This window comes from Oncorhynchus keta, chromosome 7 (genome assembly GCF_023373465.1).
Source record: "Oncorhynchus keta strain PuntledgeMale-10-30-2019 chromosome 7, Oket_V2, whole genome shotgun sequence".
NCBI classification, from domain to species: domain Eukaryota; kingdom Metazoa; phylum Chordata; class Actinopteri; order Salmoniformes; family Salmonidae; genus Oncorhynchus; species Oncorhynchus keta.
In genome coordinates this window covers 45,399,168-45,416,495 of record NC_068427.1, presented here as the reverse complement: position 1 = coordinate 45,416,495, position 17,328 = coordinate 45,399,168, and the positions used below count along the sequence as shown (strand labels likewise).

Sequence of the window (17,328 nt, the reverse complement as noted above, 5' to 3'; positions counted from 1 at the left end):
AGCAAATCATCAACAGTACTGTAATTTTTCCATTAAAATGTCAGTCAGGCCGAAGGATAGGCTAGGTGGCAACATCCAATCTTGTCATAAATTACATCATGCTTTCACAAATGAATTTTTTATCCAACCCCTTGTTTTTCTGTGCTCACTTGACTATGTTTTTTGTGCGCGTGCGCGTGTGCAGAGAGACTCTGGAGGGGAATGGCTGTCAGTCATTCAGGGATAAATAGAGAGGCAGAGCTCAGAGTTTGTCAGATGGCGGACCTGACAGGGTCACACACAGGACCAAGCAGGAGCAGGACCTCAGCATTTTTACATGTTATTACAAATGGAGAAACATGAAGATGTTCAATATTGTTTTCAAGACAGAAACTCTTCTTGCAGAAAGGCTTTGCTATCAACATCTATCTATATAACACTGTACATCTTCTTCTCATTGATTTCAGCAGTTACAGTATTTTTGAACGTACTGGTGATCATCTCCATCTCTCACTTCAAGCAGCTCCACACTCCAACCAACCTGCTCATTCTCTCTCTGGCTGTGGCAGATCTCCTGGTGGGACTGATTGTGATACCAGTAACGACTGTAGCATTAATGGAATCATGCTGGGGTTTTGGGGAATATTTCTGTGTGTTTTATTTCTACATCACTTGTTTATGTGCTTCCTTATCTCTGGGCAATTTGGTCTTGATTTCTATTGACCGCTATGTTGCTGTGTGTGATCCCTTATTGTACCACTCTAAAATAACAATAACAAGAATGATGTGTTGTATATCCATTACCTGGTGTTTTTATATCATATATGATGCTGCTATTATAAACATATTTGTAAATGTACAGGTACCCAGTCAGTGTTTGAAAGAATGTTTTATTGTTGAAGGGTATATGTGGGGTAATATAATTGACCTTGTAATTACAATGGTTGTCCCGTGCTCTATTATTATAACACTTTATTTGAAAATCTTTGTGGTGGCCAGATCACAGGCCAGAAAGGTGTTTTCAAAAGAGGCTGCCTGTGTGTTTGGTGTTAAAACAGTACAGGCAAATAAGTCTGAGAGAAAAGCAACAAAAACTCTGTCTATTGTTGTTATCAACTATCTCATTTGTTGGATTCCAATTCAATTTTATTTATTTTTTCTTTTCATTGACAATGTATCATTATTCATAATCAGTTTTCTTCCACTTGTTAATTCCTTAATTAATCCAATAATTTATGCTTTCTTTTATCCATGGTTCAAAGTGACAGCTAAAATTATTTTAACTCGGGTGAAGTTAAGGTGTTCATAGTTCCTATGTTTTTACTCCCTAATTTCACATAATTATGTTATACTGTTTTGTTGTTTTTGTTTCTTTCATGGAACAATATATTGACACTACCTTGCTCTGTGTTCTCACCATAGATACATGTGGTGTTTTTTGAGAATGATTTGGCTGGATTGGATTGGAATGACTTGGAAAAGGCATACGCTTGTTTTATAGAAGACATTGTAGTCATTTTGGGTTGTATATTCCAAATACTAAAGTCTGTGGTTGTTCCATATTATTTAATGATCAATTCTATGCAATTATTCAAAAAGTACATTTTGTGGATGTCTGTAGGTTGTTTAACATCACCCTCTAGTGGCTTAATTGCGACGCAGCGCCTTTAACAAGTGGAGTACTGTTTAAATGTACAATACCTCATGATATCAGATAACTTCCAGGTCTAAATCAATGGTCTATTGTATAAGTATTTGATGGTAAAATGTAAGAAGATGCAATTAAGGGTAACCCTTTATAATAACATTCAGTAATAAAGCATTTGTAAGGCATTTCCAGTTTGTTCACCATTTATTAATCATTATTCCCACGTTAGTTAAGTGTTACTCAGCTAGGTATTCTCACATTTATAAATTACTACTATATGCATTAATGATTAAACACAATAATGCAGGAGACCACAGCAGACACTTCAATCTCAACATACTGGTTATGAACACTACCACTACTCTCACTACATCGGTGCTGCCAGGTCAGGGGTCACACCAGATCAGCTCTGTCAGATGCTGTTGAGTCTGAATGAATATAGAGATTAGTAAGACTTTATAATAGCACTTTGTAATAAATATTTTATGATGGATTAGCAAATAGTTTATTCATTATTCATTTATCATTACTCTCAGATGTGTTTTAGCAAGATAGTTATTCCCACATTTATAAACAACTTCTTTAGTATGTAATAATGATTCATAAGATGTTTAATAAATATCCTTATAAACCATTTACTGATCATTAGTCAAGTAGTTTTCTAGTCTCTAATCTAAAGGGAGGACTATTCATACTTTCTTAATACTTTATAAATGTTTGAACAGTGACCAGATTAATTTATCACAAAAATATGGACATGCTATTGGTAGACATTCCAGCAGTACCTGATGCTCCTTACGGTTTCAAAATGACCTAGAACAAATCAATGGTTAAACAATAAGCACACAACACAGAGGATGTTGAAGGAAATGTATTGAACATTTTATTCCAAAACAGTCACACTGTTGTAGTAGTGTGCTGAAGGATGGTAACATTATTGTCTGTTGGCAGTGACTACCAAAACCAAAGTGTGGATTGCAGTCACTCATTAGAGCAGTTCATAGACTGCTTACAGGGTAATAGAAACAATATATAAATACATAATTTAATTGAACATTATGTTTAAATGGTTACCATCTCGAAATACACTACAAGTGAAGTTGTCCAAATACGTACTACTTTTTCAAATGGGGGGACTAGATACATAAGGTGTTTTTGAAAATTCCCTCAAATAAAAGGTGACATTCTCTAATGTCTCCTCATATGAAACATTTGATCTCAAATCCAAAATGCGGGAGTAAAGAGACTCATTCCTAAATTGTTTTACTGCAGTGTTTTACACCCACTGGGCTCACACTGGTGGAATCAACGTCGTCATGATGAAGTTGCTGGTGTCGTTCAGTTGGGAACGGGCAATCTCTGTGGCAGCGGAGCGATGATCCAGTCCTGGCAGAAACATCCTTGAAGTTGATATGGAGGGCCTCACCATGAAGTAGACAGCACTCCACTTCTGTAGGGAGCGTCACTGGGAGGGAGACAGCGCTCCTCTTCTGTAGGGGGCGTCACCGTGAAGTAGACAGCACTCCTCTTCTGTAGAGGGCGTCACCATGAAGTAGACAGCACTCCTCTTCTGTAGGGGGCGTCACCGTGAAGTAGACAGCACTCCTCTTCTGTAGGGGGCGTCACCGTGAAGTAGACAGCACTCCTCTTCTGTAGGGGGCGTCACCGTGAAGTAGACAGCACTCCTCTTCTGTAGGGGGCGTCACCATGAAGTAGACAGCACTCCTCTTCTGTAGGGGGCGTCACCATGAAGTAGACAGCACTCCTCTTCTGTAGGGGGCGTCACCATGAAGTAGACAGCACTCCTCTTCTGTAGGGGGCGTCACCATGAAGTAGACAGCACTCCTCTTCTGTAGGGGGTGTCACCGTGAAGTAGACAGCACTCCTCTTCTGTAGGGGGCGTCACCATGAAGTAGACAGCACTCCTCTTCTGTAGGGGGCGTCACCATGAAGTAGACAGCACTCCTCTTCTGTAGGGGGCGTCACCGTGAAGTAGACAGCACTCCTCTTCTGTAGGGGGCGTCACCGTGAAGTAGACAGCACTCCTCTTCTGTAGAGGGCGTCACCGTGAAGTAGACAGCACTCCTCTTCTGTAGGGGGCGTCACCATGAAGTAGACAGCACTCCTCTTCTGTAGAGGGCGTCACCGTGAAGTAGACAGCACTCCTCTTCTGTAGGGGGCGTCACCGTGAAGTAGACAGCGCTCCTCTTCTGTAGAGGGCGTCACCATGAAGTAGACAGCACTCCTCTTCTGTAGAGGGCGTCACCATGAAGTAGACAGCACTCCTCTTCTGTAGGGGGCGTCACCGTGAAGTAGACAGCACTCCTCTTCTGTAGGGGGCGTCACCGTGAAGTAGACAGCACTCCTCTTCTGTAGGGGGCGTCACCATGAAGTAGACAGCACTCCTCTTCTGTTAGCTTCCAGATCTGCCAGTCAACCAGTCTCTTCCAGATCTGCTAGTCAACCAGAATCTTCCAGATCCGCCAGCCAGCCAGGATCTACCGGAGCCTACTACCTGCCTGAGCTTCATCTCAGTACTGGGCTTCCTCTCAGTACTGGGCTTTCGCTCAGTACTGGACTTTCTCTCAGTACTGGGCTTTCTCTCAGTACCGGGCTTTCTCTCAGTTCCGGGCTGCCCCTCAGTCCCGAGCTGCCTCTCAGTCCCGAGCTGCCCCTCAGTCCCGAGCTGCCCCTCAGTCCCGAGCTGCCCCTCAGTCCCGAGCTGCCTCAGTCCCGAGCTGCACCTCAGTCCCAAGCTGCCCCTCAGTCACGAGCTGCTCCTCAGTTCTGTGGGGTTCTGACTGTCATGGTCGGCGGCGAGGGTGGATTATCCCAGGACGCGAAGGGGAGGAACTAGGACATTAATGGAGTGGGGTCCACGTCCCGAGCCGGAACCGCCACCATGGACAGACGCCCACCCGGACCCTCCCTATGGTTTTGAGGTGCGTCCGGGATTCCGCACCTTAGGGGGGTTCTGTCACGCCTTGGTCTTAGTATTTTGTGTTTTCTTTAATTATTTGTTCAGGCCAGGGTGTGACATGGGGTTATTGTATTGTCGTATTGGGGTTTTTGTAGGCATTGGGATTGTGGTTGATTAGGGGTGTGTCTAGTATAGGCTTGGCTGCCTGAGGCGGTTCTCAATCAGAGTCAGGTGATTCTTGTTGTCTCTGATGGGGAACCGTATTTAGGTAGCCTGGGTTTCACTTTGTATTTCGTGGGTGATTGTTCCTGTCTCTGTGTAGTTTCACCAGATAGGCTGTAATTAGGTTTCACGGTCCGTTTTGTTGTTTTGTATTTGTATTCAGTTATTTCATGTACCGCGATTCATTCATTAAAGACATTAGTAACCACCACTCTGCATTTCGGTCCGACTCTCTTTCTACAAACGAAGAACGCCGTTAAACTTATACACACAATGTAAGTGGATGGAATAAGAATATGTACATGTAAATATATGGATGCGCGATGGCCGTCCGGCATAGGCAAGATGCAATAGATGGTATAAAATACAGAATATAGTACATATGAGATGAGTAATGTAGGATATGTAAACATTATTAAAGTGGCATTATTTCAAGTGACTAGTGATACCTATATTAAATCCATTTATTAAAGTGACCAGTGATTTGAGTCTGTATGTAAGCAGCAGCCTCTCTATGTAAGTAAGCATTTCACTGTAAGGTCTACTACACCTGTTGTATTCTGCGCATGCGATAAATAAAATTGGATTTGATTAGACCGTTGCTCCACTCTTTAACCTTTTAAAAATAGTTCTCAGGCCTCACACCCTCTCCCTCTCTCTCTCTCTCTCTCTCTCTCTCTCTCTCTCTCTCTCTCTCTTTGGAGACAGGTGTGCTGGAGTCAGAGCAGATCCCTACCAGCTGTAACCCGTTCCATAATCAGCACCTCTACATATACTCATTCCTGCCACCTCCACTCTGCCAGGTCGTAAACTCTGCTCAGTCAGTTCTTATCCTAGCCTTTTGTCAATTCTCTAGGTCCTGTTGCCCTGCTGTGCTTGTTTCTCTGCCTTACACCGTTTTGTCCTCTCATTGCAGTACTGCTCTGTCTCTGGCTCCTGTCTCCTGTACCACATCTCACCACCAACCACCTTGCTCTGGACACCCCGCCAACCCGGATGTCCAAGCGGTTTCTGAATCCTGGCTCAAGAAGTTCAACAAAAATCCTGAAATTTCTATCCCTAACTATAACATTTTCTGACAAGATTGAACTGCCAAAGGGGGCAGAGTTGCAATCTACTGCAGAGGTAGCCTGCAGAGTTCTGTCAAACTATCCAGGTCTGTGCCAAAACAATTCGACCTTCTCCTTTTAAAAATCCAACTATCCAGGAACAAGTCTCCCACCGTTGCCGCTTGTTATAGACCCCCTTCAGCCCCCAGCTGGGCCTTGGACACCTTATGTAAATTGATTGCCCCCCATCTATCTTCAGAATTCGTACTGTTAGGTGACCTAAACTGGGACATGCTTAAAACCCTGGCAGTCTTACAATCTAAGGGATATACCCTCAATCTCAACCTACCAGGTGTTCAAACAGGATCTCAGTGATCACTGTGTTCAACCAGGATCTCAGTGATCACTGCCTCATTGCCTGCATGAGTAATGGATCCGTGGTCAAACGACCACCCTTCATCACTGTTAAATGCTCCCTAAAACTCTTCTGCGAGCAAGCCTTTCTAATCGACCTGGCCCGGGTATCCTGGAAGGATATTGACCTCATCTCGTCAGTAAAGAATGCCGGATGCTGTTTAAAAGTGCTTCCCTCACCATCTTAAATAAGCATGCCCATTCAAAAATTGTAGAACGAAGAACCCCAGACTTGACTGCCCTTGACCAGCACAAAAACATCATGTGGTGTTCTGCATTAGCATCGAATAGCCCCAGAGAAAATCACCTTTTCAGGGAAGTCAGGAACCAATATACCTAGTCAGTTAGGAAAGCTAAGGCTAGCTTTTTCAAACAGAAATTTGCATCCTGTAGCACTAATTCCAAAAAGTTTTGGGACACTGTAAAGTCCATGGAGAATAAGAGCTCTTCCTCCCAGTTGCCCACTGCACTGATGCTAGCAAACACTGTCACCGCCAATAAATCAACGATAATAGATCATTTCAATAAGAATTTTTCTAAGGCTGGCCATGCTTTCCACCTGGCTTTCCCGGCCCCCGCCCCCACCTCTTCTTCACCCAAATACAAACAGCAGATGTTTTGAAAGAGCTGCAAAATCTGGATCCCTACAAATCAGCTGGGCGAGACAATCTGGACGAGACAATCTGGACTCTCTCTTTCTAAAATTATCTGCTGAAATTGTTGCAACCCCTATTACTAGCCTGTTCAACCTCTCTTTCTTATCGTCTGAGTTCAACCTCTCTTTCGTATCGTCTGAGATCCCCAAAGATTGGAAAGCTGTCACAGTCATCCCCCTCTTCAAAGGGGGAGACACTCTAGACCCAAACTCTTATAGACCAAAATGCATCCTGCCCTGCCTTTATAAAACCTTCGAAAGCAAAGTTAACAAACAGATCACCGACCATTTCGAATCCCACCGTACCTTCTCCATTATGCAATCTGGCTTCCGAGCTGGTCACGAGTGCACCTCAGCCATGCTCAAGGTCCTAAACAATACCAATACTGTGCAGCCGTCTTCATCAACCTGGCCAAGGCTTTCGACTCTGTCAATCACAGCATTCTTATCTGCAGACTCAATAGCCTTGGCTTCTCAAATCACTGCCTCACCTGGTTCACCAACTACTTCTCAGGTAGAGTTCAGTGTGTCAAATCGGAGACTTCTGGCAGTCTCTATCGGGGTGCCACAGGGTTCAATTCTCAGGCTGACTTTTTTATGTATGTGTACTTCCGGGTTGGAGCGAGCGGTTGGAGCGAGCGGTCGCATTCGCACTTCGGTCCGCAGGTAGGATAACTTTTCATTACATTTCATTACATTTCATTATAGTACAACGGTTTGATTTGTCTAATCTTAGCAATTTCTTCTTAGCTAGCTACATAGCCGTCTTTGTATCAAAGATAATTGCGTAATTATCGTATTTCGTTGTCCTAACGTAGTCTACACTGCTATCTGCCCAGCAGCTAGCCAGCTAGCAAATGTCTACCGTCTACCGAATAGCAGCACTGTAGAAACTATTACACTCAACTGAACGACTTGATTAGTGTAGTGTTAGCTAGCTACATAGTTGTCTTTGCTGTCTTCGTATCCAAGATAATTGTGTTGTTTAGAGTGTGTAGTCTTAGAGTGATTATCTTAATTTACAGAGGTTAGCTAGCCAGCTATTTGTCGTCCTTAACGTAGGAGACACTGCTAGCTAGCCAACAGCTAGCCAACGTCTACCGAATAAAATTCCCACTCAACAACCCGGTCGCGTTCCGCTCGCTCCACAGGTAGTATCACATTTTCATTTCATTTCATTACAGCACAACAGTTTGATTTGTTTGATCGTAGCTAGCTACATAGCTAGCTACATAGCCGTCTTTGTATCAAAGATAATTGTGTAGTCTAGAGCGATTTTCTAGGTTAGCTAGCCAGCTATTGTCGTTCTTTTAACGCAACGTAACGTAATCAACACTGCTAGCTAGCCAGCTAGCCCCTGAATAGCAGCACTGTAGAAACTATTACACTCAACGGAACGACTTGATTAGTGTAGTGTCAACAACGCAGCCACTGCCAGCTAGCCTACAAAGTCAACAACGCAGCCACTGCCAGCTAGCCTACTTCAGCAGTACTGTACAATTTTAATCATTTTAGTCAATAAGATTCTTGCTACGTAAGCTTAACTTTCTGAACATTCGAGACGTGTAGTCCACTTGTCATTCCAATCTCCTTGCATTAGCGTAGCCTCTTCTGTAGCCTGTCAACTATGTGTCTGTCTATTCCTGTTCTCTCCTCTCTGCACAGACCATACAAACGCTCCACACCGCTTGGCCGCGGCCACCCTAATCTGGTGGTCCCAGCGTGCACGACCCACGTGGAGTTCCAGGTCTCCGGTAGCCTCTGGAACTGCCGATCTGCGGCCAACAAGGCAGAGTTCATCTCAGCCTATGCCTCCCTCCAGTCCCTCGACTTCTTGGCACTGACGGAAACATGGATCACCACAGATAGCACTGCTACTCCTACTGCTCTCTCTTCATCCGCCCACGTGTTCTCGCACACCCCGAGAGCTTCTGGTCAGCGGGGTGGTGGCACCGGGATCCTTCTCTCTCCCAAGTGGTCATTCTCTCTTTCTCCCCTTACCCATCTGTCTATCGCCTCCTTTGAATTCCATGCTGTCACAGTTACCAGCCCTTTCAAGCTTAACATCCTTATCATTTATCGCCCTCCAGGTTCCTCTGAGAGTTCATCAATGAGCTTGATGCCTTGATAAGCTCCTTTCCTGAGGACGGCTCACCTCTCACAGTTCTGGGCGACTTTAACCTCCCCACGTCTACCTTTGACTCATTCCTCTCTGCCTCCTTCTTTCCACTCCTCTCCTCTTTTGACCTCACCCTCTCACCTTCCCCCTACTCACAAGGCAGGCAATACGCTCGACCTCATCTTTACTAGATGCTGTTCTTCCACTAACCTCATTGCAACTCCCCTCCAAGTCTCCGACCACTACCTTGTATCCTTTTCCCTCTCGCTCTCATCCAACACTTCCCACACTGCCCCTACTCGGATGGTATCGTGCCGTCCCAACCTTCGCTCTCTCTCCCCCGCTACTCTCTCCTCTTCCATCCTATCATCTCTTCCCTCTGCTCAAACCTTCTCCAACCTATCTCCCGATTCTGCCTCCTCAACCCTCCTCTCCTCCCTTTCTGCATCCTTTGACTCTCTATGTCCCCTATCCTCCAGGCCGGCTCGGTCCTCCCCTCCCGCTCCGTAGCTCGACGACTCATTGCGAGCTCACAGAACAGTGCTCCGGGCAGCCGAGCGGAAATGGAGGAAAACTCGCCTCCCTGCGGACCTGGCATCCTTTCACTCCCTCCTCTCTACATTTTCCTCCTCTGTCTCTGCTGCTAAAGCCACTTTCTACCACTCTAAATTCCAAGCATCTGCCTCTAACCCTAGGAAGCTCTTTGCCACCTTCTCCTCCCTCCTGAATCCTCCTCCCCCTCCCCCTCCTCCCTCTCTGCAGATGACTTCGTCAACCATTTTGAAAAGAAGGTCGACGACATCCGATCCTCGTTTGCTAAGTCAAACGACACCGCTGGTTCTGCTCACACTGCCCTACCCTGTGCTCTGACCTCTTTCTCCCCTCTCTCTCCAGATGAAATCTCGCGTCTTGTGACGGCCGGCCGCCCAACAACCTGCCCGCTTGACCCTATCCCCTCCTCTCTTCTCCAGACCATTTCCGGAGACCTTCTCCCTTACCTCACCTCGCTCATCAACTCATCCCTGACCACTGTCTACGTCCCTTCCGTCTTCAAGAGAGCGAGAGTTGCACCCCTTCTGAAAAAACCTACACTCGATCCCTCCGATGTCAACAACTACAGACCAGTATCCCTTCTTTCTTTTCTCTCCAAAACTCTTGAACGTGCCGTCCTTGGCCAGCTCTCCCGCTATCTCTCTCAGAATGACCTTCTTGATCCAAATCAGTCAGGTTTCAAGACTAGTCATTCAACTGAGACTGCTCTTCTCTGTATCACAGAGGCGCTCCGCACTGCTAAAGCTAACTCTCTCTCCTCTGCTCTCATCCTTCTAGACCTATCGGCTGCCTTCGATACTGTGAACCATCAGATCCTCCTCTCCACCCTCTCCGAGTTGGGCATCTCCGGCGCGGCCCACGCTTGGATTGCGTCCTACCTGACAGGTCGCTCCTACCAGGTGGCGTGGCGAGAATCTGTCTCCTCACCACGCGCTCTCACCACTGGTGTCCCCAGGGCTCTGTTCTAGGCCCTCTCCTATTCTCGCTATACACCAAGTCACTTGGCTCTGTCATAACCTCACATGGTCTCTCCTATCATTGCTATGCAGACGACACACAATTAATCTTCTCCTTTCCCCTTCTGATGACCAGGTGGCGAATCGCATCTCTGCATGTCTGGCAGACATATCAGTGTGGATGACGGATCACCACCTCAAGCTGAACCTCGGCAAGACGGAGCTGCTCTTCCTCCCGGGGAAGGACTGCCCGTTCCATGATCTCGCCATCACGGTTGACAACTCCATTGTGTCCTCCTCCCAGAGCGCTAAGAACCTTGGCCTGATCCTGGACAACACCCTGTCGTTCTCAACTAACATCAAGGCGGTGGCCCGTTCCTGTAGGTTCATGCTCTACAACATCCGCAGAGTACGACCCTGCCTCACACAGGAAGCGGCGCAGGTCCTAATCCAGGCACTTGTCATCTCCCGTCTGGATTACTGCAACTCGCTGTTGGCTGGGCTCCCCCTGCCAGTTCTCTCACGTCACCTTCCCCTCCTCCGCTCTCTCCACTGGCTTCCAGTTGAAGCTCGCATCCACTACAAGACCATGGTGCTTGCCTACGGAGCTGTGAGGGGAACGGCACCTCAGTACCTCCAGGCGCTGATCAGGCCCTACACCCAATCAAGGGCACTGCGTTCATCCACCTCTGGCCTGCTCGCCTCCCTACCACTGAGGAAGTACAGTTCCCGCTCAGCCCAGTCAAAACTGTTCGCTGCTCTTGGCCCCCAATGGTGGAACAAACTCCCTCACGACGCCAGGACAGCGGAGTCAATCACCACCTTCCAGAGACACCTGAAACCCCACCTCTTTAAGGAATACCTAGGATAGGATAAAGTAATCCTTCTCACCCCCCTTAAAAGATTTAGATGCACTATTGTAAAGTGGCTGTTCCACTGGATGTCATAAGGTGAATGCACCAATTTGTAAGTCGCTCTGGATAAGAGCGTCTGCTAAATGACTTAAATGTAAATGTAAATGTCCTGCGTGGAAATTGGTGCGCAAAACTCAGCTGCTGGTATTTTTCCATGGGATTCAGAGAAAAACCATGCTTCCACGAACGGCATATCAATGAAGAGATATTTGACAAAACACCTTGAGGATTGATTCAAACAACGTTTGCCATTGTTTCGGTCAATATTATGGAGTTAATTCGGAAAAAGTTCGACGTGTAGGTGACTGAATTTTCGGTTTGTTTCGGTAGCCAAATGTGATGTACAAAATGGAGCGATTTGTCCTACACAAAGAATCTTTCAGGAAAAACTGGACATCTGCTATGTAACTGAGAGTCTCCTCATTGAAACATCTGAAGTTCTTCAAAGGTAAATTATTTTATTTGATTGCTTTGCTGGTTTTTGTGAATATGTTGCATGCTAAATGCTAAGCTAGCTATCAACACTCTTACACAAATTATTGATTTTCTATGGTTCAAAAGCATATTTTGAAAATCTGAGATGACAGTGTTGTTAAGAAAAGGCTAAGCTTGAGAACAGGCATATTTATTTCATTTCATTTGCGATTTTCAGAAATCGTTAACGTTGCGTTATGGTAATGAGCTTGAGCAGTAGTGACGATCCCAGATCCGGGATGAGGATTAAAAGAAACACCAAACACGCTCTCACACACACCCCAACGGACCAATTTATCTTGTGTTGAGAGTGTCACGACTTCTGGGCTGAACTAGCTCAGAACTCCTTACGCCACTCCTCAACTAACTTGTCCCCTTTTGAGTGTGTGTTAGGTTAACAGCCGGTCCTGGCTCCATGGCATCAGAGCCAGACCGAGGCTCCTGTGGTGGTGGAATGGTTACAGCGCTCCAAGGACACCTGGAAAGGGTCTGGCTCTCGACCCGAAACCTGTCCCTCCGCCTGCCCTGTCGGAAGCTGGGGCCGCAGTGTGTGGGGCCGTTCAAAGTCCTGAGGAGAATAAACGAGGTGTGTTACAGGTTACAACTTCCTAGGTATTACCGTATTAACCCCTCGTTTCATGTGTCTCTCCTCAGGCCGGTGGTGGCTGGTCCCCTGCAAGAAGGTGAGGTGCCTGCGCCCCCTCTGGACATCGAGGGGTCCCCGGCGTACACAGTTCGGGGCATTCTGGATTCGAGATGCCGGGTGGGGGGCCTACAGTATCTCGTGGACTGGGAGGGGTACGGTCCGGAGGAGAGATGCTGAGTTCCGGTGGGAGACATTTTGGACCCTTCTCTCTTGAGAGATTTCCACCGCCTCCACCCGGATCGCCCAGCACCTCGTCCTCCGGGTCGTCAGAAGAGGAGCACTGACCAGCACCGCAGGACGGTGGCGGCGCGCTGCGGGAGCCGCGCGTCGGGGGGTACTGTCACGACTTTCGCTGAGGTCGGCTCTCCTGCCTGTTCGGGCGGTGCTCGGCGGTCGTCGTCACCGTCCTACTAGCCACTACCAATCCCTTTTCGTGTGTCTGTTGGTTTTGTCTGATTGGTTTCACCTGTGTTTAGTTAATTAGTGTCTGTATATATGTAGTAGGTTGTCCCGCCCTTGTTTTGTGCGGGATTGTTATTTGTATTCATGTCAGTTGGTGTAGTACTTGTGTTTTTATTCTCCGGTCTGTCTTTGATCCTGTGTTGGATTGTTCACCCTGTGTGTGTTGGGTTGACCGTGTTTTTGTTCACCGGAGAATAAACTGTTGTATCACTATCCGCTTTCTGCGCCTGATTCCACCCACCTTGATAAGACGTGACAGAGAGCGAGACATAAACAGATCAGGAAGACAGACAGACAGACAGACCAGACAGGCAGACGGACGGACAGAGATTTCTTTAAAGGTAAATTATATTTTCTTTTAAAATATTTTTATCGTCTTCTAAATCTTTAGTACAGAAATGCAAACCTATTACAATTATTAAAAGTTTACAGTGCAATAATAAATTATTCCACAAATGTTTTTACTAAACCTTTGTAACGGCGTTCTTCGTTTGTCAAAAGAGAGTCGGACCGAAATGCAGCGTGGTGGTTACTCATGTCTTTAATGAAGAAAAACAAAAGCGATACATGAAATAACTATTAGAAACAAAAACAACAAACGGAACGTGAAACCTAAATACAGCCTATCTGGTGAACACTACACTGAGACAGGAACAATCACCCACGAAATACAAAGCGAAACCAGGCTACCTAAATACGGTTCCCAATCAGAGACAACGAGAATCACCTGACTCTGATTGAGAACCGCCTCAGGCAGCCAAGCCCATACAACACCCCTACTCAGCCGCAATCCCAATAATACAAAAACCCCAATACGAAATACAACAACATAAACCCATGTCACACCCTGGCCAAACCACAATAGAGACATAAAGCTCTCTACGGTCAGGCCGTGACATTATTGGAGTCATTAAAACTTGTTTTTCAACTACTCAACAAATTTCTTGTTAACAAACTATAGTTTTGGCAAAACTGTTAGGACATCTACTTTGTGCTTGACACAAGTCATTTTTTCCCGCAATTGTTTACAGACAGATTATTTCACTTCTAATTCACTGTATCACAATTCCCCAGTGGGTCAGAAGTTTACATACACTATATTGACTGTGCCTTTAAATAGCTTGCAAAATTACTTAATGGCTTTAGAAGCTTCTGATAGGCTAATTGACATAATTTGAGGCAATTGGAGGTGTACCTGTGGATGTATTTCAAGGTCAACCTTCAAACCCAGTGCTTCTTTACTTGACATCATGGGAAAATCAAAAGAAATCAGCCAAGACCTCAGAAAAAGTCTGGTTCATCCTTGGGAGCAATTTCCAAATGCCTGCAGGTACCACGTTCATCTGTACAAACAAGTATAAACACCATGGGACCACGCAGCCATCACACTGCTCAGGAAGGAGACGTGTTCTGTCTCTTAGAGATGAACGTACTTTAGTGCGAAAAGCGCAAATCAATCCCAGAACCACAGCAAAGGACCTTGTGAAGATGCTGGAGGAAACATGTACAAAAGTATCTATATCCACAGTAAAACGTGTCCTATATTGACATAACCTGAAAGGCCGCTCAGCAAGGAAGAAGCCATAGCTCCACAACCACCATAAAAAGACAGACGACGGTTTGCAACTGCACATGGGGACAAAGATCGTACTTTTTGGAGAAATGTCAGATGAAACAAAAATAGAAGGGCCAAAGCAACAAACAATTATGTCATACATTACATCATTGTGTGCTTACTTGTGTATGTGTTTGTGCTTTTGTGTGCAGAGAGACTACGAGGAGGGGAGTGGCTGTCAGTAACTCAGGGATAAATAGAGAGGCAGAGCTCAGAGTTTGGCAGAAGGCTGACCAGGCAGGATCGAGCACAGGACCAAGCAGGAACACGAGGACATCAGCATTTAGATTTTGTTTTTCAAATGGAGGAACATGAAGATATTCAATACTGTTTTCAAGACAGAAACTCTTCTTGCAAAAAGGCTTTGCTATCGATATCTATCTACATAACACTGTACATCTTCTTCTCATTGATTTCAGCAGTTACAGTATTTTTGAACATACTGGTGATCATCTCCATCTCTCACTTCAAGCAGCTCCACACTCCAACCAACCTGCTCATCCTCGCTCTGGCTGCATCAGATCTCCTGGTGGGACTGATTGTGATACCAGTAATGACTGTAGCAATAATTGAATCATGCTGGGGTTTTGGGAAATATTTCTGTGCGTTTCTTCTCTACATTACTTGTTTATGTACTTCTTTATCTCTGGGCAGTTTGGTCTTGATTTCTATTGACCGCTATGTTGCTGTGTGTGATCCCTTATTGTACCACTCTAAAATAACAACAACAAGAATTATATGTTGTATATCCATTACCTGGTGTTGTTGTATTATATACAATGCTGCTATTATAAAAGACATTGTAAATGTACAGGTACCCAGTAGGTGTTTGAATGAATGTTTTATTGTCGAAGGAATAACCTGGGGTAATATAATTGACTTTGTATTTACAATGGTTGTCCCGTGCTCTGTTATTATAACACTTTATTTGAAAATCTTTGCGGTGGCCAGATCACAGGCCAGAAAGGTATTTTCAAAAGAGGCTGCCAGTGTGTCTGGTGGTAAAACAGTACAGGCAAGTAAGTCTGAGAGGAAAGCAGCAAAACTCTGTCTATTGTTGTTGTCAACTATTTCATTTGTTGGATTCCATTTCTATTTTCTTTTTCTTTGTTTCTTTTTTAAGTGACAATTTACTATCATTCATCCTCAGCTTTCTGCCACTTGTTAATTCCTTAATTAATCCAATAATTTATGCTTTCTTTTATCCATGGTTCAAAGTGACTGCTAAACATATTTTAACTCTGAAGTTAAGGTGTTAATAGTTCCTGTATTTGTATTTCTAAGTTTGAAAAAATGGTTTGACATAGTTTTGTTACACAATTGTTCTTTCATGCAACAATACACTGACAATACAGAGATGAATGTGGTGTTGATACAGAATGATTTGGCTGGATTGGATTGGAATGACTTAAAGAAGGCATAAATAAAAAAAGGAGAATGCATAAGAAGGTATAAGCTTGTTTTATAAAATACACTGAAGTCATTTTGGGTTGTATTCTCCAAAGTCCAAAGCCTGTGGTTGTTCCATGTTATTTAATGATAAATAGTATTTAATTATTCTAAAAGTACATTTTGAGGAAGTCATGAATCATGATATATATTGTCTAACATTTCCCTCTAGTGGCTACATAGTGACACAACACCTTTAACAAGTGCAGAGAAGTTGAAATGTTCAGTACGGCATGATATCAGATGACGTCCAAGTCTATCTCAATGGTGTATTGTGTAAGTAGTTGATGGTAAAATGCAAGAATATGCAATTATGTGTACCACTTTATAATGTTCAGTAATAAGCCATTTGGTAGGTATTTACAGTTTGCTAACCATTTATTATTACGCACATATTTGTTAAATGTTAATCACCTGGGTATTATGACATAATATATATAATAATAATAATAATATATGCCATTTAGCAGACGCTTTTATCCAAAGCGACTTACAGTCATGTGTGCATACATTCTACGTAGTCGAACCCACTACCCTGGCGTTACAAGCGCCATGCTCTACCAACTGAGCTACAGAAGGACATTTATAAATAACTAATATATACAGTAATGATTAAACACAACAGTGTACAGCAGACACTTCACCTCAACATACTGGTTATGAACACTGCCATTACTCTCACTACATCACTGCTGCTAGGTCAGGGGTCACGCCAGAGCAGCTCTCCCTGAAGATGTTGAGCGTGAATGAATATAGTGATTGGGTAACACACTAAATAATTAAGAATGGATAAGTATATCGTTTATTCATAATGTATATATCATTACTTCTTCATCGGTTTTAGCAAGCCAGTTCTTCACACATTTATAAACAGCTTTCATAGTATGTAATGATTTATAAGAAATGTAAATATCACTCTTGCTGGTGATTCTCTGATCCACCTTTACGCAGACGTCCCCATTCTGTATACATCTGGCCCTTTTTGGACACTGTGCTAATAAACCTGCAAATGAGGTTCAGTGCCATACAACACTTCTTCCGTGGCCACCAACTGCTTTTAAATGCTAGCAAAACTAAGTGCATGCTCTTCAACTGATTGCTTCCCGTACCCTCCCACCCGACTAGCATCACTACTCTGGAAGGTTCTGACTTACAACATGTGGACAACTACAAGTACCTAGGTGTCTGGTTAAACTGTAAACTCTCCTCCAGACTCACATTAAGCATCTCCAATCCAAAATTAAATCTAGAATC

The 17,328-nt window shown here is 44.6% G+C and overlaps 1 protein-coding gene across 1 annotated transcript; it reads left to right on the top strand.

Annotated features, from left to right (window-relative positions):
• The first annotated feature begins 265 nt into the window (after window positions 1-265).
• On the top strand, window positions 266-16,498 carry LOC118377536 (trace amine-associated receptor 6-like). Its single transcript, XM_052522974.1, has 2 exons — window positions 266-994; window positions 15,593-16,498. The coding sequence occupies exons 1-2, from the start codon at window positions 317-319 to the stop codon at window positions 15,749-15,751; spliced, it is 837 nt and encodes a 278-aa protein (XP_052378934.1). The 5' UTR covers window positions 266-316; the 3' UTR covers window positions 15,752-16,498.
• The last annotated feature ends 830 nt before the right edge of the window (window positions 16,499-17,328 follow it).

Coding starts and splice junctions, on each gene's coding strand:
- LOC118377536 (XM_052522974.1), top strand. CDS start 317: ATGTTATTACAAATGGAGAAACATGAAGATGTTCAATATTGTTTTCAA. Junction 995..15,592: donor CCAGATCACAGGCCAGAAAG/GTGTTTTCAAAA, acceptor CAGGCCAGAAAG/GTATTTTCAAAAGAGGCTGC.